This window comes from Euleptes europaea, chromosome 5, assembly GCF_029931775.1.
Source record: "Euleptes europaea isolate rEulEur1 chromosome 5, rEulEur1.hap1, whole genome shotgun sequence".
NCBI lineage: Eukaryota > Metazoa > Chordata > Lepidosauria > Squamata > Sphaerodactylidae > Euleptes > Euleptes europaea.
In genome coordinates, this window is record NC_079316.1 from 87,940,742 (window position 1) to 87,962,873 (window position 22,132).

At 42.5% G+C, this 22,132-nt stretch overlaps 1 protein-coding gene across 1 annotated transcript in view; it reads left to right on the forward strand.

The window, feature by feature from the left end:
* Positions 1-22,132, forward strand: part of UBE2D1 (ubiquitin conjugating enzyme E2 D1) — a 43,998-nt gene that overhangs the window by 17,708 nt on the left and 4,158 nt on the right. The window contains exons 2-5 of the mRNA XM_056850563.1: positions 9,068-9,131; positions 9,222-9,253; positions 18,942-19,019; positions 20,325-20,430. Of these exons, the coding sequence (XP_056706541.1) occupies positions 9,068-9,131; positions 9,222-9,253; positions 18,942-19,019; positions 20,325-20,430 (280 nt within the window). The remainder of the gene's footprint in view (positions 1-9,067; positions 9,132-9,221; positions 9,254-18,941; positions 19,020-20,324; positions 20,431-22,132) is intronic.

Consider the following 22,132-nt stretch of genomic DNA (forward strand, 5'->3'; position numbering starts at 1 on the left):
GAAAAGCCCTCTTGAATAGTTTAGTTTTGCATAGAATGTGGAAAGCCAGGAGAATGGGAGCTTTCCTGACCTCCTTGGGCAGCCATTCCACAAGGTAGGAGCCACAACGGAGAAAACACAGTTATCGGCAGTGGTTGATTTTGGCACCTGCAAAAACCCCTAGTGGCGTGAGTAGAGATGTTGTGGCAGAGCATAGGGAGAGAGGCGGTCCCATAAATAAGAGGGGCCCAAGACCATGAAGGGCTTTATATGTGATAGCCAATACCTTAAACTGAGCTCGGTAACAAATGGGCAACCAATGGAGGCTCTGCAGAATGGGAGTAATATGCATGCTCTGTCCAGTTCCTGCTAATAGTCGAGCAGTGGCATTCTGCACCAGTTGGGAGTTTCCGAGTTGATTCTGAGGGAAGACCAATGTACAGTGCATTGTAGTAGTCTAGTCTCAGTGTTACTGTGGTGTGGATCCAGGTGACCAGGTCAGCTTTATCAAGGTAAGGGGCCATCTTACAGGCTAGGCTGAGTTGTGAGGGGGGGGGGCTTCTTTGCAGCTGCATTAACTTGCTTCTCCAGTAATAAAGCTGGCCCCCAAGGCTTTTAACTGAGTCAGTTGAACTCCATCAAAAGTGGGGAGAACAATGTCCTTCAAGACCTCCCTCTTCCCAACCAGTATTACCTATGTCTTTGCAGGGTTCCGTTTTAATTTGTTCACGTTCAGCCAGTTAACCACTGCGGCCAGACAGTGATTCGGGACCTCTATTCCATCACCAGGAGATTTGCATAAGGATATAAAGAGTTCAGTATCGTCAGCATATTGATGACAACCAACCCCGAAACTATGAGTGATTTGTCCAAAGAGCTTTGCATTCAGTACACATAGAGCTGAAACATGTGATTGAAACCACACATTTATCCAGGCACTGGCCCCCGTTTCCATTTGTTAAGTGAATATACATTGGTTATTGCTTACACGCAGAATGCACATGCATTTACTTTAACGTATGAACAGGCCTTGTGACTTGCCAGTTGAAGTCCCAAGCTGGGAAACTGCCCCTTAAGAGTGATCTTATGGGTCAGGTGACACGCGAGCTTAACAGTCCACAACATTTTTGCCATAAGTCCCCACTTGTTCCAGCTAATGGGAAACTTCACAGCAGACTGTCTATCAGGATAGCAGCAAAATGGGGGCCCCTCAGACAAGGTTTTGTTTTTGCCTTTCTCAAAGGTGCTCCTGCCAGGTCAGCAGTGAGTTGAGCCTCCATGCCAGCCTCGTGAGGACTGAGCATGCTTATTGCTCTTCAGAAAGAACATGATGTCGTGGGCAACTGAGTGAAAAAATATGAGGGACCTGTTCAAGCTTTTAGGACCTTATAGTATTCTTGAGGGTCTGACATACACATCTAGAGTGGTGTAGTGGTTTGGAGTGGTGGAGTCTGATCTGGAGAACCAGGTTTCATTCCCTAGTCCTCCACATAAGTGGTGGAGGCTAATCTGGTGAACTGGATTTGTTTCCCCACTCCTACACATGAAGCCAGCTGGGTGTCCTTGGGCTAGTAACACTCTCTCAGCCTCACCTACCTCACAGGGTGTCTGTTGTAGGGAAGGGAAGGTGATTGTAAGACGGTTTGAGTCTTCCTTAAGTGGTAGAGAAAGTCGGCATATAAAAGCCCACTCTTCTTCCTTCCCCCCTTCAATTCTTCTATATGTAGTGGGGGGGAGAAGCTTAAAATATCTATCTTCTGCACTCTGTTACTGAAGTTTAGGGTCACACGAGCCCCAAGCATATTGATTTATTTACTTCATTAATACCCCACCTTTCTCCCCAATGGAGATCCAAAGCAGCTTACATTGTTCTCCTCTCCATTTTATGTTACTACATCCCTGTGAGGTAGGCTAGGCTGAGAGTATGTGACTGGCCTGAGGTCACCCAGCAAGCTTCCATTGCAGAACAGGGATTTCAACCAGGGTCTTCCAGATCCTAGTCAGGCACAGTAGGGCAGTTACCCTGTGGTGCTAGGATGTTGAGGCTTAGTTGAGCAGGAAGTTCTCTACATGTGCAGCAGTTTCATGCTATTGGAGAACTCAGTTGCTGTCTCCCCCCCCCCTTCTTCCTCTTGTGTAATTCCTTGTGTACGTTTGACTTGTATAGTGGAATAAATCCATAGAATGATACTCTACCTTTAGCTTTTGGAGTCTCAAAGGGGATGTTGGTACAGATCTACTCCGCATTGTGTTTAATCATGGCTTCAGTTGGTCAACCCTAGATAGAAAGGTCCTAGTGTTCACCTGAGCACTGAGTAGCTCAGACTGAAGCAGGTCAGAACCCGAGCCTTAATAGGACTAGGCGGAATATTGTTGGCCTCAAGTCACCCCAACAGGAGATGGATTGAATGACTCAATAAAGAAAGCCATGGCCTTCAAGTTGCAGGACTTGAGCAAGGCTGTTACCGGTAGGACATTTTGAAGGTCATTATAATAGGGTTGCCATAAGTTGGAAGCAACTTGATGGTCCTTTATGCCCGCCCCTTTTGAGCTGGCAGCTACAATATTCTTCAGCCATCTGCACTGGTACAACACATGAACACACAAAGCTGCCTTATACGGAATCAGACCTTTGGTCCGTCAAAGCCCGTATTGTCTGCTCAGACCGGCAGCGGCTCTCCAGGTCTCAGGCATAGGTTTTTCACATCACCTACTTGCCTAGCCCCTTTAAACTGGAGATGCCGGGGATTGAACCTGGGACTGTCTGCATGCCAAGCAGATGCCCTACTACTGAGCCACAGTCCCTCCTGCATACCTGCTCAATCACAGGAAGGTATGGAATAGGGTGCCTGAGTGTAGCTGCAAGCCCAGCAGAAGAGTCCAGTAGTTCCTGCATCTTGTGAGCCATCAGAGGACACTGTGAATGAAGTGACTGGGCTGATTCCTGATTTTAAACCTTACTTCAATGAGCTGAGGCTTAAATGACTCTTATGGCACAAGACCAAATCAGTTGCCAAAGCCCCACCTCCTTAAAGGGGCACGTGCTTGCATTGTCACAGGCCAGCCTGTAAATCCTTGCATGGAGAGGATCTTGTGATATAACTTCTCTGCTGCTTTGTTCCCTTCCTGGTTCAGGTCCCAGATACTGAGGGTCCTCTTTTACCTTCTCCCTTCACCACCCTTCATTCCATTGTAGAGGCAGGGAACGATCAGCCACTTGTGCCCTGCAGTCAGGTCCTCCTCCCAGCGTCACTGCCAATCCCTAACTGCCCTTCTTACCACCATCCTCACATAAGTGCCACAAGCTGGAGCTCCAGTGCCTTATGCCAGCATCACTCTGGTGCAGCCTGATCTACATGTGGTTGCCTCAGGAGTAGCAAGTGACACCTTAGATCCTGGGCCAGGCCTTCCGCTCTCCAATACTTCCGTCTTGTCAAGGTTAAGCATTGAAAGCCTGCTACTTACTAAGCTATGTACTATCAAATATACAGGAATTTGGGTTCTTTGAGAAATGTGTCTATTTACTTTATTTCAATGAAAAGTTGACTGTGGTTAATTAATATGTGCTGCAGATTTTGATCCTGGCTATTGATAGGAGATATACTGGAGTTCTTTAGAACTTTCTGTGCTTTTTGCAAAAAGCTAACTACTTATTAATTCAAAAAAATTACCACCCTTCCTTCAAAGAACTTGGAGCATACACAGCCTTTCCCAGTTTTTATCACAACAACTTTGTGGGCTAGGTTAGACTGAAACTAGTGGCTGGCACAAGGTCACTCGTGAGCTTCATAACAGAGTAGGGGTTTGCACTTTGATCTCCTTGGCCCTAGTTCAGAGGTCCCCAACATGGTGTCTGTGGGTGCCACGGTGCCCCCGACACCTTTTCTGGTGCCTGCCAAGTGTTTTTAGGAAGTGGGTGGGGCCAGGAAGGCTTCTGATTGACGATTGGAGATTTGGTTGGCTGCGCAGATTTTTTAAAATGTTGCCTTGGCAGCAGCTGCCACCCCCATGCAAGAATCTACACTGTGTTACCGAAGCAAATGGTGGCAATCGTTTTGGGGCTGGCTCTGCCTCCTGCGGGAGCCATTTTATGGCAGCCATTTTGTTGCTGCGCCTACCATGCCGGGTCATAATTCCAAATGTGTCTGCAGGCTCAAAAAGTTCAACCGTACCATAGTGATTCTCAACTCCGAATAGTGTTCCTGGTTTAGGAATCTGATTTTATAACTACACTCAAAAACAGCTTGAGGTACCAAAGGGCAATATGCGCATTTAAATAAAATAACAGTTTTGCCAATTTACTTTCAGAATTCAAAAATCTGAGTTATAACGGACTACTTTCTGCAGTCTCTTGCTCCTGGCTGCAAATGAACTCTAGCTTCATTTGATTGAAAAGAGCCTGCCGCACATATTGACTCACTGCTTAGGTATTATACAAAGTTTCAGAAAACATCTTAGCACTTGTCATGTTAATAAATAGTCAGCATTCAGTAAGTCCATGCAGGGTATTAGCTCATATCAACTCTTAATAGCTGCCTGTTCACATGTTATCTGTCTAAATAAAATATGGCCACAGTTTTTCCTGGCTAATTCCTTGGAGACTTAATCACCGTGATCAGCCATGCTAGTCACTATTTACAATCCTGCGGTAATCCTTTTCCCATTGTGAACTTTACTTTTAGAGTTTTCATATAATTCCAAATTGATTGCCCAGATATTTGGGGTTTTTTTTCTTTTTAAATTTGTCCACTGCCTGTCGTAGCTCTTTAAGACTGTATCGTCTCTTTACTACAAATGGACAGGTACTGTGATGCTGGTTCGCTCCATTCAGTTTCACGATCAAGAAAACAGATTCAGGTAGTCTGGAGATAGTCACTGAGTTCGTTGCCCTGAAGTTCTGAAGTCTATTTTGAATGTCTGCCTACCTTGCTACTTGCTTGAATGTGATTGCATGAGAAGACAATGATCCATTCCAGTGGACTTAGACACCATGATTGACGCACTATCTCATATGATGTTGGGATGTCCCCTATATAATACTTACTGTGATCAATGCATTGCCACTATTCTAATTAAATTATCTCCCATTGTATCAAAAGACAAAGTAGTCCCTTTTCTACTGGTGGATAGAGATCCAAAAATAACACTGGTGGTGGCCAAGTATCTCTCCACCATATTTTCCTTAAAGAAATAAAGGCTCCCTCATTTACTGCTCATGACCTTTTGGTCACAGGAGTTTGAAAGGAAAGGACACCATGATTATTTTAATTCCCTTTCAGGATGATATTGGATGATAGGCTAGCCGTAGTTGTATGGATAACTTCTAGTTGGTGAGGCCTGTTGATTTGAACACTCTGCTTAGAACCTTGCCGTTTATGGCTGATAGTATCTAGCTGGGTTGAGCTGGTTAAGCGGGTCTGGGCTGTGGGGCACACACCTCTGCTGGAGGGTGTAGTTCTGATCGCTTTGACAGAAGCACCAGTGAGACCCCTCCTGAAAAAGGCACCCCTGGACCCAAAGGACCTAATTACCACCTGGTTGCCAACTGTCCATTCTTGGACAGAGTGCTGTAGCAAGAGTGGTTGGTGCCTGTGAAGTTTCAGGTGGACTTGGAGGAGACTGACTATCCAGACTCAAAATGTAGAACTAATGTACAGGAGAGGGAAGCTTCTTTGACAGTAGTTCCCACAGCAATGCTGCAGCAACACCATTATTTGAAAGCTCTCGCTGGCATCCTACCATCCAAACATGGAAAGCACACTGAGTTTCCCCATGTTCCTCTCTGTTCTTGCAGACTCCCGGAAAGATCATTTGTGAGGTCACGGGACCCATGTGGAGGTACAGCTGCTCAGGTTGGGGGGGGCTGGAGTGAGGAGATGCAAGGAGATGAAGTCGCCCTCTCCTCTGCTTCCACTGAGAGGGGGGAGGAGCGATTTTGTCACCCCGACCTGTATGACTATTCCTGCATGTGGGATTCACAAGCCTGGACTTTCTGGGATTCTGAATGGATTGCAGGAATGGAAAAAAACACAGGGGAAAAGTTTGTATATATGTGTAAATAATATATCTGTATGTGATCACAAAGGTTTTGCTATGCTTAATTTTTATTTTTAAAAAGCCTGGATCAGGGCTGGCAGACTCTTCAGCACTAGCATCAGTTGTTCAGCCGTCCAGGCTACCTGTTACTGGGCATTTTTCCAACACTGCTCCTCACTATTATCAACATCATTACTACTAATTCATGCACATTTTAATTTGCTTACACTGTAATTTAGGTGCAATACAAACCATTTTGCCTTTCTTTAGTAAGCAATAAAGCCATTATTCAGGTCATAAAACTGAAGAAGACACAGTGGGCCATAATGAACTTTCCCAGAAAGTAACTAGGTCAATGGTACCCTAGGAATGTAATTTTAAAAACTAAAATATACTCTGATTTCTCCTCAGATTGTGTAAATCTATCACCTCCCCTCCCCTACTCTTGATTTGTTCAGATGAATGGGAGCTGCTGGGAAGCAGTGGTACACTTCCTTCACTTTTGTAAACAACAACATGGTAGACTAGCTAGTGTGTTCTTTCAGGTTGTGCAAATGGCAGCTAAAGACAGATGTTCCTCTTTGACTGTATTTAATCTTATTTATGGGAACTACAAGAGCGCTAGTGTGGTGAAGTGGTTAAAGTGCTGGACTAGGATCTGGGAAGCCTAGGTTCGAATCCCCCACTATTCCATAGAAACTTGCTGGGTCACCTTGGGCCAGTCACACACTCTCAGCCCCGACCCTGGCAAGTATTTGGATGGGAGACCTCCAAGGAATACCAGGGGCATGACACAGAAGCAGGCAATGGCAAACCACCTCTGAACGTCTCTTGCCTTGAAAACCCTACAGGGTCACTATGGGCGAAAACGTATGGCCTCTTTAGCCTCCTTTATTCCCTGTTTCAGCCAGGATTCAGCCAGGATCGAACGCATGCGTTTCGCCAAACGTGCATTCCATCCTGGCTGAATACTGGCTGAAATGGAATATAGGAGGCTAAAGCGACCATGCGTTTTCGCCCTGTAAGTCAGCTGTGACTTGACAGCAAAAAACCAGGAACTGCATCATATTGTTCCTGTATATATGGGTAAAACTTCTTGTATCCTTTTTGAATGACTGGCCCAGTACTGCCTCTTAGTCTGGTGCTGACGAGGTGCTTTTTCAAAAAGTTACCTCGCATGGAACTCATGGGCTGGAACCTATGACTCTCACTCATGGGGGTCATCTGGAACAAGAGGCTGCTCTGCTTATAGAAGAGCTTCTTGTGTTGGTTAAAGGCTTCTTGCACCAGAAGAACATGCTGCCATTAGCAGAACAGACTTAAAATGATGATCGTCCCACAGTTGAACTATTTGAATTTAATATCAAACTGCCCAGCGTGATCTACTGTGCTGAATGCAGCATACAGCCGTGTACGGTGACCCACCACAGGCTCATAGAGGATCATACAGTGATAGAGCTGGAAGGGACTGGCAGGCCTCCCTTCCAAGCATTGACCAGACCTGCATCTACTCAGATCATTTTAAATGTCCTGTTATTGCTGCCTGCCTGGGCATGCTGTCTAGCACATGACTGGTTATATATTATGTGGATCATGCAATACAGGCCTAATTTAATGTAAGAAAGCAAGTTCTTTTTATGGAATGAATTACTCTCTTAGCATGCAACCCAAAGGTCAGATAGCTGTTAGTGAAGATAATGAAGGGGGTAATCTGTCTCACGGGACTCACTATATCCCTCTTGCATTTTGTAGAGACCCTTAACTGTGCACTCTGTTTCCAGCAATAATATCATTGTATAATATATCATTAATAGGCAGCATATGCTGTTGCTTGTGCAGGTGCTGAGCACCAGCAGATTATAAACTACCTCTCGTGCATAATGAAGTGGTTGTCAAGTCTGTCTTTTAACCAAGCGGAAAGCAAAGCAGGGAAAGGCCTGGGAGTGTATTTAGACTAGCCAGCATTTTAAGGTGGGCTGGCTTCGTCTGAGGCTGAAAATTGTAATAACAGAAGGACCTTTTCCACCTGCAGTTCACGGCTTTGTTTAAGAGCTTGCCGGCTCTGACTTTCATGACGCTAGGAAATCTGACACTTGTGGATCCTCTCTTGAACTGGCAATATCTAGGCTTTGCATAGATAAGTTGTTCTCCCCCTCTCAGTGAAACCTGAGCGCTTGGATTAAAAAGGAAACTGCACTTCTAAAAGATTTTGCCATTAGTTTCTCTGGACAAGTGTACACTGAAATGACCTCTGTGGTCTGGCATGCAACTAGTTCCTCAGAGTAAAATTAGTTGCACGGAGTTGGGCGAGACCTTAAGACTCCTCTTAGAAGGTCAAGGAAACGATTCTGAGAGCTCAGCAACACGGTGACTAGTGAATTCCTATGTTTATGTATAGTTAGGAAGAAGGACATGGGCGTGTTCACTCAGCCACTCTGAGCCCGGTTTGCCGGGGAAGGGTGGGATATAAATAAAAATTTGTTGTTATTACTATTATTATTGGGGGGTGGGGGAGATTCTCCAAAATGGTTTCAAGTTTGGGGACTGTGAACTAAAAGTGAAAGCCTCTATCAGACTCAGAGTCTGGCTTGTCAACCTGCCTGTTCCTACAGGCAACTAGAAAGGGAAGGTTTTATAAACTGAGAGAGCTGGTTTTATAAACTGAGAGAGAGAGCTGTCCCTACCCTATGTTTCCCTCCCAGTCCAATAGAAGTCGATCCCTTATCACAGACTACCTTCTTGTGTTCAGGATCATACCCAAACTTTTTCAAGGGTCTAAGAAGTTTGCCTCAGGTTTCCCCCCATGAAAAACCATTTTGGGATTAGAAGATTGTCATCTCATTGTGGCATTTGGCGTTGAACTAGTTGGTTGTTTCATTATGTATTAGGTGTCAAACATTCAAATAACAGTCCTCTTTGTTTACTAACATTTCTGTTAATTTTGGGGTGTCGCTTTTGGGAGCACTTGATCAAACCTAAAGAGGATCCAAACTGGATAATCAATCTTGGGTTTGTTTAAGTAACATTGCACATGTTTTCATGTTTCCTGTAGGAGCTAAGTGATCTGCAACGTGACCCACCTGCACACTGTTCCGCAGGACCTGTTGGAGATGACTGTAAGATCTTTATAGTTGATGGCAAGACACTTTTGCCTATTTTGTTCTGTTTAAGCACTTACAAAGCGATTAATGTTTTGTGTTTTTCAGTGTTCCACTGGCAGGCAACTATTATGGGACCTGTAAGTATGCAATTTACATAACTCAATTCCTCCTTTCCTCCAATAAAATATGCTTTAATTGGCTTCTGTATCTGCTGATAACGGGAATCAATTTCCATGTACCTTTTGAACAATAGTCATTAATTTAGGCTCAGAGTAAAATCTGCTGCTAAGTCTTCTTTTGTTGTTGTTGTGGCTGTTTGATAGTCTAGCCTTCCTAATACCCTTGGGGAGTATTTCTTACCCTCTGACTTTTTTGGCAGAATGGGGGAAAAATGGCTTTTGAACTTTTCCCTCTTAGGACATTGTTTAGTCCTGTGCAGGGGGTAATGTACAATCACTTACTATTTTACAGTTTTCTTTCAATATGCAAAAAAATAAACCTACAAATTTATGCATTGTGCCACTGGAGTAGTTTTTCTACCACCAACCCATTTAACATGGTGGGGTAAAAGAAATACCCCAGGAGTTCATTAAAGAAACTCTGAACCAGAGAATCATGTTTTAAGTCCACTAGAATGATATAACCCTTCATGATCTGAAGACCCTTTCTGACAACCTGGAGAATATGTACCCTACCACAGAGTGCCATATTTATGGGGTAGAAAAATACCCTAAGGTACAAAAATGTTAGAAATTCAGTTTAGATGTTCCTAAAAGTTTTCCTTTAAAAATCATGGAATTAGTTGTCTAATACCGGAGGTTCAAACCATAGTTGCATAGTTCCAAAATATATATAAAATGAGAGATTTGTATAGGAACCATAGAGGTGTGAGTTATCCAGTATTCAAATAGGGAGGGTTGGATCTGCACAAAAGAAACATTATGCCCTATGTCAAAGTGTGTTTTCAAGCTATGCATATTTTAATAATGTGAAACACAATGATTTGCTGCTCCGAGGGGGAAGACATCTTGACATGGGTGATTCCCATCTGTCCATCAAGGAGGCAGGACTAAAATTCTTCCAAACTTGCTGTCTCCTGGATGGAGCCACCCACTTACCTCAGTTTGTTTCCTGCCTCATTAAGGAGAGCAGGCTTTTGGTAGGAGCTGCTCAACAAGGCCCCTACAACTCAACAGAAGGCACCAAATACTTTTATTTCTACATTTTTATACCTATTCTCACTTCTTTATTCTATACCTCAAATTCTTTCTTTTCGCCTACTCCTCACTCCCCCCTTGTGAGGGTGGAGTGCCTGAGGCAAAGGACGACATGGAAAAAGAGGAAGCCTCAGATGGCTTCATTTCTAAGAAGGACGGGGACCCCTTTGTCCTTTCAAAAACAGAAAGAAGGGACTGCTCCCCAGCACAGATGAGCAAGTGCAAACCTGCAGATGAGCAGCCAACAGCAGATGAGCAGAGGCCACGAGAGAAGCATGCCGGACAATACAGCCATGCCTCGGAAGATTCCTCCACAGCAGCAACTGATTTTGGCAGGAAAATCCTCTGCGTCAGCATAGATGCCGGATGCTTGGGCTGCAGCAGAACGGTCAGAGAGATGGAGCACCGCTGTGCAGCAAGATAGAGATGCCCTCCCCTCCCTCCCAGTCTGTATTTTCCAGATGCCCCCCAGAGACAGCAAGCTGGCTTTGCCATACAGTGTTGGAGGATGTTCAGTCCCTGCAAGAGCAGGCTGCACCTTACTCACGAGGGAGCCAGAAAAGATACCTGCAAAACTAAAGTGGCAGGGAAAAGGTGGTGCACAGACTCCACCCTTCTCACAGTGATCCAGCCCCCTCCTATGGGCACTCGGGAGTCAAACAGTTCTTCCAATAATGAAGAAGGGGAAATGTCCAAGGAGGACAAAATTTTCCCAGAGCAACCCAAATGTCTCTTTAACCAAGAGGACTATCAGGAACTATTAGCACTAGATCCTGCAGAAACCGGGGAAGAAGAGACCAATCCTAAAGCCAAACCCAAAGGGAACGTTTTCCCCAGAGTCACTAGTGTGGAAAAAGTAGTGTTGTTCCCAGAATTCGTTGAAAACCAAATGAAAGAAGAATGGGCAAATCCTCTTTCTAATAAATAAAACCTGGGCTTAGCAAAAAGGTTTTATTCTTAACCGAACCACACTATAGATCTCTTACAGGTTCCATTAGTAGATGCTTCGGTCGAAGCTCTCAAGGGGTTTGGTTACTAAAGACGGAGATGGATCCCTATGTGCCCATAAGTCATGTTAAACTCATAAAATCCCATGAGTCCTCAGAATGTGCAACTAGGGCATCAGCCACATCATCTCTGTTCACAAGGCTTCCGTTGTTTGGACTAGGGAGCTAGTTCAGCTGATTCCAGAGGAGAACCAAAGAAATCAAGGAAGGTGCCAGTAGGCTCCTTAAAGCTGATGCCACTCTGGACACACTGTGCTTTTCCTCCAATGCTAAGTCATCAGCAGTAGCAGCACATAGAAGCCTTTGGCTCAGCTCATGGCAAGCTGATTACCATTACAAGCTAATATTAGCATCTTTTCCGTTTCAGCAAAATCAACTTTGGAGACAACCTGGATGACATTCTGGTAGAAACCAAGCATAAGAAGAAATCCATGCCTAGAGGATACAGGAGAGATGATAGAAGGCAGAACCTTTCACATTCCTTTCGAAGCCAGCATACTCTGCCAGGCATTGGTGTGACCAAGGATGCCTCAACTGGAACAGAAACAGACAGAATAGACAAGGATATTTCCAGTCTGAAAACAACCCACCTGAGCTCTTTAATTCCAATAAAGGGAATAAGTCCCAGCAAAAGATAGCAATAATGCCAGATCCCCACAGGCGAGAGGAAGATTAGCCTACTTCCTTCCCCAGTGGAGCTGATCCAACATGGACCAATGGGTAATAGACATAATAAAAATGGGATACACAATAGAATTCAGATGTTTTCCACCAGACAGGTTTCTCTTATCTCCAAAATCCAAACAAAGGGAGAATTACCGGCTGACTATGGAAGCCATTTGTCAGTTGGTAAACATCAAGGCCATAGAACAGGTCATCGACTGCAAAGTGTCATCAAGGGCAGGTCCAAGTCTTTGACCCATGCACACAGAGATGGCACAGATCATGTGTCGGTCAGAACAGAATCTCAAGTCCATATCAGCAGAGAACACCAAGGGGCAGCAAATGTGCTAGCAGACTGGCTAAGCAAGCAACAGCTGGACAACAATGAATGGTATCTCAAGATGGGAAATCTTCCTTCAGATTGTGAAATGCTTTGGAAACCCAGCAGTGGACCTCTTTGCCTCAGACCTCAATCACTGTGTGCCAAGGATCTTCTCTAGATTACAGATGGTAGGAGCAGAGCAAATAGATGCCCTATTGTCCCCCTGCCCCCGGGTCTCCTTTATGCCTTTCCAGTTAATACCAGAAATGCTGAGCAAATTAAGGCAAGAAAAAGCAACCTGGATCTGTATAGCCCGCAGTTGGCCACACAGACACTGGTTTTCAGCATTACTGGAGTTATCTATAGAAGATCCTTGACAGATTCCAGTCTGTCTGGACATGCTTTAACAAGGGCTACTGTGCCACCCAGACCCAGCATGGCTACACCTGAATACATGGAAATTGCAAGGGAAAGCCTCTTAAGGCTGTTCTACGAGGGTCATAAGCACCATGCTAACTTCTAGAAGAGTTCCTGCATTGAGAATTTATAACTCTTCATGGCAGATGTATACCACGTGCTGCAAATGGAATCACTTAGACCCATTCACCCCTGTGTTACATAAAATCCTGGAGTTTCTGCAAGATGGTGTTGACCAAAATATGTTATGCAGACAAGTGGCAGCCTTGGCTGCAGTAGCCCCACAGGGTGATGGACGTTCGATATCCAGATGTCCTCACATAGTCAGGTTTCTCAAAGGAGTAGCCCATGTCATCCCTCCAGTTGTCCATAGATTTCCTTCTTGGGGACTACATTGGAACCTCTGAGAGAAGTTCCACTTAAAATGGTTGAGAATGAAGGTTCTGTTTCTGATAGCAGTGACTTCACACAGAAGGGTCTCAGAATCTGGAGCTCTATCTACCAGAAAAGGACTCTGTGTTTTTCACAAGGACAAACGGTCCTAAGAATGGACCCAATATTCAGTCCAAAGGTCAATACTTCTTTGTACTGCTCTCAGGAAATATCATTGCCTTCATTCTGCCCAAAACCGTCCTGCCCAAAAGAAAAGAACTGGCACAGGCGATACCTTCACAGCACCTCAAGATCTACATCAGGTACCCAGCATCAGTTCGTAAAACGGACTCTTTTCATCTCAGTAAGCCCGCCCAACAAGGGACAGAAAATGTCTAGAATGTCAATCAGTAAGACTGAGGCAGCACATATCACATGCTTACCAAGCGAGCAAGCTCCAAGTACCGCCTGGAATTATAGCTTACTCTACTCGTAGTGTTGCAATGCAGCATTGGATACCAATACTTCCATTGAGGAAATCTGTAAGATGGCCATGCAGTCATCTCTATTGTCCTTCTTCAGATACTGCAAAATGCTTCAGCTGACACAGCCTTTAGACAGAAGGTATTACCGCAAGTGGTGTAGGTGGACTGATTTTCCCACCTGACATGGGATGCAACTGCTTTTGGATATCCCATGTCAAGATGCCCACCCCCTCAGAGTGAGAAAGGCATATTGGCACTTACCATGAGGGTTCCTTCTCCTGAGGAAGAGAGGACATCTGGAAGAATTTTAGTCGTTCCTCCTGGGTGGAAAGATGGATATCACCCATGTCAAGATGACCCCCCCTTCCTCAGAGCAGAAGGAACACTCACAGTAAGCGCCAATGGTACTTTCTGCCCCCATAAACAAAAACAGTTTTGCGGACTACCCCAAGATACATTTGAATTTGGCTTGGGGTGAAATAATACCCCAAGCAGGTTGTTAGAGGGCTAGTATCCTAGTGTAATGCCTTTTCTAGATAGTTCGACATTTAGCTTACACACTAATCTGCAGTAGCTTTTTGGTCTCCAATATGGCACCCACCGACACCTTTCCTGGTATTCACCAAGTGTTTTTAGAAAGTGGACGGGGCCAGGGAGGGGTTTTGCCCAGCAGGGCTTCTGATTGGCCACTGGAGATTTGATTGGCTGTGCAGATTTAAAAAAAAATGTTGCTCTGACAGCTGCTGTCACCACAGCACAAGGATCTTCACTGTGTGACTGAAGGTAAACTGCGGCAATTATTTTGGTGGCTGGCTTCGCCCCTGAAGCAGCCATTTTGTGGCTGCACCCACCACACTGTCAGAATTCCAGAGGTACTCGCAGGATCAAAAAGGTCAGAGACCCCAGAAATTGAGTCTAGTAAGCATATTTCACATGCTGTAGTAAACATCTAAAACCCATCACAGAAGACACAGAATAGCATATAATAAACATCTAAAACCCATCACAGAAGACACAGAATAGCATATAATAAACATCTAAAACCCATCACAGAAGACACAGAATAGCATATAATAAACATCTAAAACACATCACAGAAGACCCAGAATAGCATATAATAATTTAATTGAATTAAAAGAAACAGGAGGTTTGGGGCTACCAGATTTAAGAACGTATTATGAGGCATCCTGTTTCACTTGGTTAAAGACCTGGATTTTGTTAGAGAATACCAAAATACTAGAATTAGAAGGTTTTAACCTACGTTTTGGATGGCATGCTTACTTATGGTATGATAAGGAGAAGGTAAATAAAGATTTTAATATTCACATTATTAGATTTGGATTATTTCAAATTTGGAAAAAATATAGAAGGATTTTGGAAAATAAGACCCCGGGATGGATCAATCCAGTAGAAGCTTATATGAAGCTTACATTTAAATTTAGAAATGGATGTATATAGAGAAATTATTGAATGTAAGGAGGGAGAATGGGTTTTAAAAAGTAGAGAACTTGATATTAAGGACTGGTTTTTGTATTATTAATTAAAAGATATATTTAATAAAGATAATCAGCTTGGATTTAATAAAAATAAATCCAAACTGGAAAATATATTAATAAAGGAAAATAAAGGATTGATAGGAAGAATATATAAAATATTAATTGAAACTAATTTAGAACAAGAAAGAATTAAACCAGTAATGGTGAAATGGATGAAGGAGTTAGGATTTAATATCGATTTGGAAATATGGGAAAACTTATGGAAGAGAGAATTTAAATTTACAATAGCTAATGAGATCAGAGAAAACTTATATAAAATGTTTTACAGATGGTATATAACACCTGTGATGATATCTAAAATGAAAAAAGGAGATATGGATTTATGTTGGAAATGCGGAAAGAGGCACTTTTATGCATGTATGGTGGATATGTAAAAAAATTAAAAGCTTTTGGAAAAAAGTTATTAGGGAAACTAATAATTTGATTAATGTGAGAGTAAAAAGAGAACCTGCGTTTTGTTTATTGGGAATTCCACAAAAAATATATGAGTAATAATGACAGGGTCATTTGTCAATATAGTTTTGCTGCTGCAAGAATCGTAATAGCTAAAGTTTGGAAGCAAGGGAATAAACCTTTAATTCGTGACTGGAGAGAGAAACTATGGATGTATATGAGGATGGCCAAATTAACGGAGTTCCTACATGGAAAAGATATGGAAGATTTTAAAAAAACTTGGGCAAAGGCCGCCACATATTGGGATAAATTGTCAAAAATGGATTTTACTATATTAATTAGTGAGTTCTAGAAACTAGTTTTAATATTTTTATATTTTACTGTTAATAGATATTTTTAAAACTGTTTAGACACTTCTTCGGAAGTCGGGTGATGGGTCACTTTTTAAGGTGGGTGGAGGGTCGAAGGGGTACCTTGGTTTATTTTTGAACTTTATAATTTTGTAACCATGAATGTATTAATAAGTATATGTAGATACTCTTTTGTATGTTCTTTTTTTAATTTTCTTTTTATTACTATTATTGTATTTGTTTGTTTTGTTTTATGTTATAAAAATAATAAAAAAAATTATTAAAAAATAAAAAATAAATAAAACCCATCACTATTTAACCCTATTTTTTCTCCACTGGGTATCCCTGATAGTTTTCTGTTCCCATTTTATTATTCCAGCACCCCTACGAAGAATGTTAGGGGAAAGAGAGGATGGGCCAAAGTTCCCATGTGAGTTTCATGGATGAGCAGCTGTTTGAGCCTTGATGTCTTTGGTCAGAGTCTCAGGATCTAGCCATTACTCTCATAAAGAGTACTAAGCAGACATTCAAGCCAGAATGGATGCAGGGAGCCCTTTTTAAAGCAGTTGCTTATTTATTTATTACTTTGAGTGTATATCCCCCGCCCTTCCCAGCCAGAGTTCTCCTTGGAACTCCAGATATGTGGGCACTGACTACTCAGAGGTCCTTACCGTGAGGCCCTCAATCGTACGACGTACAGTGGTAAAGTTAAACTCTAGTGTTGAGCCAAATTAAGCTCTGTAAGAACTTTGCTCAGAGTTCCTCTCCCTTTCAGATTCGAGTGTAAAACTCCCAGGTTATCTTGCTAGAACTGCATACGCAGGGATTTATGCATACTGTAGTTGTCCAGGAGCACAGACAATGTGCTGAAGAAGGTTAAGAGGTATAAAATGCAGTTCCTAAGAATCTTTGCTCTAATTTTTAAAAATAAACACATTTTTTACCGTGATGGCTGTGACATGATGCTTGTAAACATGTGAGCAGTGCCTCCTGACACCTTAGAGGGCATAAGTAAACAATTTTTCAGTAGTTTCCTTCCAGAACATGCAAAACAACAACAACGTCTGAATATGTTACTCAAAATAAGAGATTACAATTGCCCAATTTACAGAGGTTGCAGATTTCTGCTTTTCTTGGGACAACATTTGAGTTGCTTTTGGGCATAGATTAATTTCTTTTTGAATTTCGGGCGTATGGTATGTAAAAGTCACAAAAATGTGCATAGAGATATGGTTATTGAGAACTGAACAACCAATTAGTGGTTGGGCTAGTCTTCCTATAGAACAGGGGTCCCCAGACTTTTTGAACCTGTGGGCACCTTTGGAATTCTGACACAGGGTGGTGGGTACAGCCACAGGAGGTGGAGCCAGCCATACAATGGCTGCTGCAACTTACCTTCAGTCACACATACTTGAGTTGTGGCAGCTGCTGCCAAAGCAACATTTTTACAAATCTGTACAGCCAATTGGTTCTCCATTGTCCAGTCAGAAGCCCACCTGGCCTCGCCCACTTAAAACCACTTGGTGGGCACCAGGAACGGGGCTGGCGGGTGCCATGGCACCCTGGGCCCCCACGTTGGGGACCCCCACAATAGAATACCTGTCATGTTTGCTAAAGTACCTGACTGTCAGGTACTGCAGTTGTGAGAAGTTTATCCGTATTTTCTATTTTTGATAGTACTGCTGATTTGGGTTTATGAAATTGCAACAAGTGGTGCCTGGTTCATCTTTCAGCAGAATGGAAAGATGAGGGAGGAAATGATGGTCAAGATAGACCCATTAAAGAGAACTACTTTTGAGTAGTTTTTACCATCATAGAACCGTTGAGTAATACGTTAGAAGCAAGAAATAGGTTTTTTTGTGTTACATATTCTCTTCTAAATGTTCTGTTTTTAACAGTCTGGATGCTATCTGTAAAAGTCGACAAATGTTATCAGCCTGTATCAAACATGCATTACTGCTCCCACAGATCCACTCTCTCCAGAGTAAATTCATTCTTCCAATCTCCCCCTCTCCAGTTAAGGCTAACCAGAGTACCCTTAAATCCAGGGCAGATTATACAGCCAGCCTGGTGAAGCTAATCAGGCTATGTCCTGGTGGGAGGCTCTGTGAACACCACTCTGGGCTCCATGGAAAATACAGGATCTATAGGATACAGGCAGTAAATAAACTAAGGATATAAAGCCCAATTCAGACACCGTTTGCGATCCTAGTTTAACAGGATCAGCTTTAATTTCAGTTAATGGGGCGGGGACAGGGTTCCTCCAAAAGAACATGGTTCCAAAACTGGTTTTAAATTGTTATTTTTAATAGGGAACCAGTATAAGTCCTGTGCTGGCCCAGCACGTTTTTGTTTTAATATCTACTGCAGTTTGGATCCTGCCTCTGTGCTAGGCCAAGATACTTTCTGATGATACTTGTAATCATGCCTTGCTTTCTGGATCTAGATATAGGAACTTAAGAACGGGTCTGGATAAATATCCCAGAATAATTTCATTAGATGATTCAAGGTAATCTAATAAGGTTTGACTGACGCTATTCTCACAAAACCAGTATTTCTAATAGGAATTGTACACTGTAAACTAAGGCATCGTATGTATGGATAGCCTGACCACTATGAGGAGTGGCCATAGTTGAACTGAATAACTGAAAAATAATAGAAAATACACCTGCAAATAGAAACCAGCTCTTTAAGTAGCTGGCTGTTGATCTGAATGTTAAAGTTTGGAGGAGTGTAACGCAGTAGCTCTGGTTCTACTTATATCCCAAATGTGCACTAGGACGCACCTTTGTGGATGTTACCTGTAAAGCAATTCCAGTTTTTCTTTCCCAAGAGTGCTTTCCAATAGTTCTGTACAGTCTGTTGAAACACAGTTCATGGTGATGACTTCGAATGGTTCTCTTGTTAAGCAGACTCAGAGGCATTGAACTTGAACAATGTGCTAGTGTCCTTTTGACCCCAAAATGAGTAGTCTTCAGAGTAATTCTTTTGTGTGAAAATACTTGTCTGAAAGAGCTGCCTTCTTAATCTGCTTGTTTTTCAGCCTGACAGTGCCTATCAAGGGGGAGTCTTTTTTCTCACTGTACATTTTCCAACAGACTACCCATTCAAACCACCAAAGGTAAACATTTGATAACAAACTAGATGCAGTTTTCATTTCTTAAAAGATTGGTTAGTAGTTATCTTGAGTTAACCGCTTAAGGATCATCCTAACAGAGAACAACGGAAGCAAGAGGAAGAATTTAAGGACGAGAGCTATCGCAGAGCAGAATACGGCAACACTAAGAATATTTGACCAATGCTGTGTTGTTTTCCCTTTCACGTCTATTATTTTGAATTAAGCATTTTAAAAATGAGAGTTTGGGATAAAAGTATTTTAAATAAAATAAAATATTCTTGATCCCATGAAAAGAGAAAAGACACAATTTTTACCAGTGGTGTCCTCCCACCTGCCACTTCCTTAGTAGCTCTCCAACTCTCCTTGGGGGGCTGTCCCTCAGAATTTGGGCTGAAGTGGGAAGGGAGAGGTGGGCTTCTGTATATGGAACTTAAAAGGGTATCCAGTCCATTGTATTTGTCAATTTAATAGAGCTGTACATAATTGATTTAGAAAGGTGGTTTTCTAGCTTCAAGGAGCCATTTCCATATGGCATGGATCCCCTACATTTTGCAAAGGATTCTGGGATTAGAACAAAACAGAGTGAGGGATGAAAATGTGGGATCTGGACTAGGCCTGTTAGACCCCACTATTGTGCTGCATAGGCCATAATTTTAGAATGCATCCAAAACTCTCCTTCAGCTGCCCATTTTACGAAAGAACATCTAGTGGTGAGCACATTGTCTTTCAGAGAAGCTTCTCTTTATTGATATTCTTGTTGAAGAGCCCTGTTGAAGTGTTCCAGAGAACTCCATGCTTCCTTGCAGTTCTGTTCAAAAACCACTGGTCAAGGCCTCCTGTAAATTTTCATGTCATATAAGTACATTTTTTGCACTTGCTCATTTAGAATTGTTGATCTTATTTGTAGAAGTCTTAATTTTGCAATGGCTTAAATGTTGCTGTCAACTTGTGCATTATGCATAGCTCCCTTCAAGATTGCGCGTGATTGAAGGTAGAAGACAACACAAGCTTTAAAATGTTTTGTGAGGCCGCCTTTTCTCTGCAGATTTAGGTACTGCCAGAAGAATTGGATCGGCATGTTCTATGTAGCCCTTTTCACATAAGGCAGTTTTTATATCATCATCCCAGGGAACAGAACTGTATCTGCTCTTACTTATGTATTAGTAACAGATTGTGCAACAGAATGTATCATTGTTTTGTTATAAAGCCAAGGCATTGTGCTTTGAGAGATGTCAGATGGAGAAATAAAATACAGGGAATGTGTGTAGTTCCAACGCTGAAAAAATCCTTGCAATTCTTCTATTACAGATTGCATTCACAACAAAAATATATCATCCAAACATAAATAGTAATGGCAGTATTTGTCTTGATATCCTGAGATCACAGTGGTCACCTGCTCTGACTGTATCTAAAGGTAACCATATTTGTAAAGGATACTGTGCTTGCTTTTAGGCTAAAATTCTTGTTTCCCATGTTTATGGCTGTTATGCTTAGGTAAAGGAAGGTGCTTTCAGCTTCTTGTGGTATTTCCACTATAGTTTCCACAGGAACTTATTCTGCACTACTTCTGCTCTCATATTAGTGCGGGGGGGGGGCGGAGATCCATGCACTCTATCCACAAAGGGAAACAATTCAGTTTTAGGGGTAATCCACCTTTGCTTAAAATCTTAATGTCTGTCTGGCATTGTGCCCTTTCATCTGAAAGGCATTTGCAACATGGTTTGTGTAAGGAGGGAAAGAGGTAGGTAAAGTTAACATTGGAGCCTTTATTTCTACACAGCTAATCATTCCTCATTTGTGAACTTCAAAATTAAAAGTTGCAAAGAGGAAGTAAGCTATATAAGACCTCAGCTGTCATTACCCCAGTTCCTAAGTACAAAGAGCAGTTTTTTCATTTAACCATTCAAGAAGTTAATGTAAGTGTGGAACAAAGCCATAATGGAAATAAAGTAATGTTACAGCATCTTTAGCATCATTAATAATTGCTGCTCATTAAGAATAAGATCCAACTATACAAAATGCTTGTGTGTGTTGCTAATTCCTTGCTTTGGAAAAAGGTGTGTATAGCATTGTGGTGTACTCTGGAATGTTTAAGAGTTCAGATGTGTTTTAACCTAAGTGTTATATCTTATGAAGCCATGTTTAAAATATTTTTGGAATGAGATCTCTTACCACATTGAAGGGACATTTGTAACAGTTTACATAGAACTGGCTGGTAACTGAATAATTTTAATGTTATGATACAAAATGACTTGCAATGGTTAAGACATTAATAAAAAATTGCCCAACTAGTTCCATAGACCTATGGGGGTTGGGGGTAGGCTTACTTTAAAAAAAAACAACTGCAGCTCTCTATGTGGCAACAACCCCCTTTCAAAAGCAGTTTGAGATTTGTTGACAAATCCTAAATCCCACTGGATCCAGGGCTTTCCTAAAGGAGCTCTTTGGTCCCTGGACAATGCAAGTTGAACAATTACCTAGCCAGATAAAATGCTGGGTTGAATCTAATGAAATGTGGACCTACAGGTTTAAGATACAGATCTCTCCCCCTTCATTGGTACCCTGAGAAGCTGCTCCTCAGGGCCATGGGACCTTCAAACAGAGCAGGACATGGTAAGGGGAACTGCAGCAAGAAATGGGAACTGGTAGAAATTGCCCCCTTGCTTGTGTATGAACTCTTGCTTCATTCAGAGAGAAGCTAATGCAAGAAGGTGGTTTCTGCTTATTTCCCTTGGGCTGCAGTTCTCCCCAAGCCCAGCTGTATCCCACTATGTGACCCACAGTCCCTGATTCTGCGGGGCAGGTTTCCAGAGAACACAGGAAGCTGCAGGGAAAAGAGGCAGAGGTCTGTCCCATGAATTTAGGTTCAGAATGAGGTGAAGAAAGGCAGTATAGAAGTATCTCCAATGGAAAACTTGCTCCATTCATGGTTCATTGCATCCAACACACTTAGTTTGATCAAATCATCTTGGAACTGCTGCGTTGTTTCTGAAGCTTAGGGTGGGGATTAGGGGTGTGCATTCAGCAAAGCTGAGCTGGGGGGGAAACCCCTGAAAAATACCTTATCTGTATTTTTTGGGGGGTGTCACCCAAAAAAGTCAGTAAATTAAAGGGAG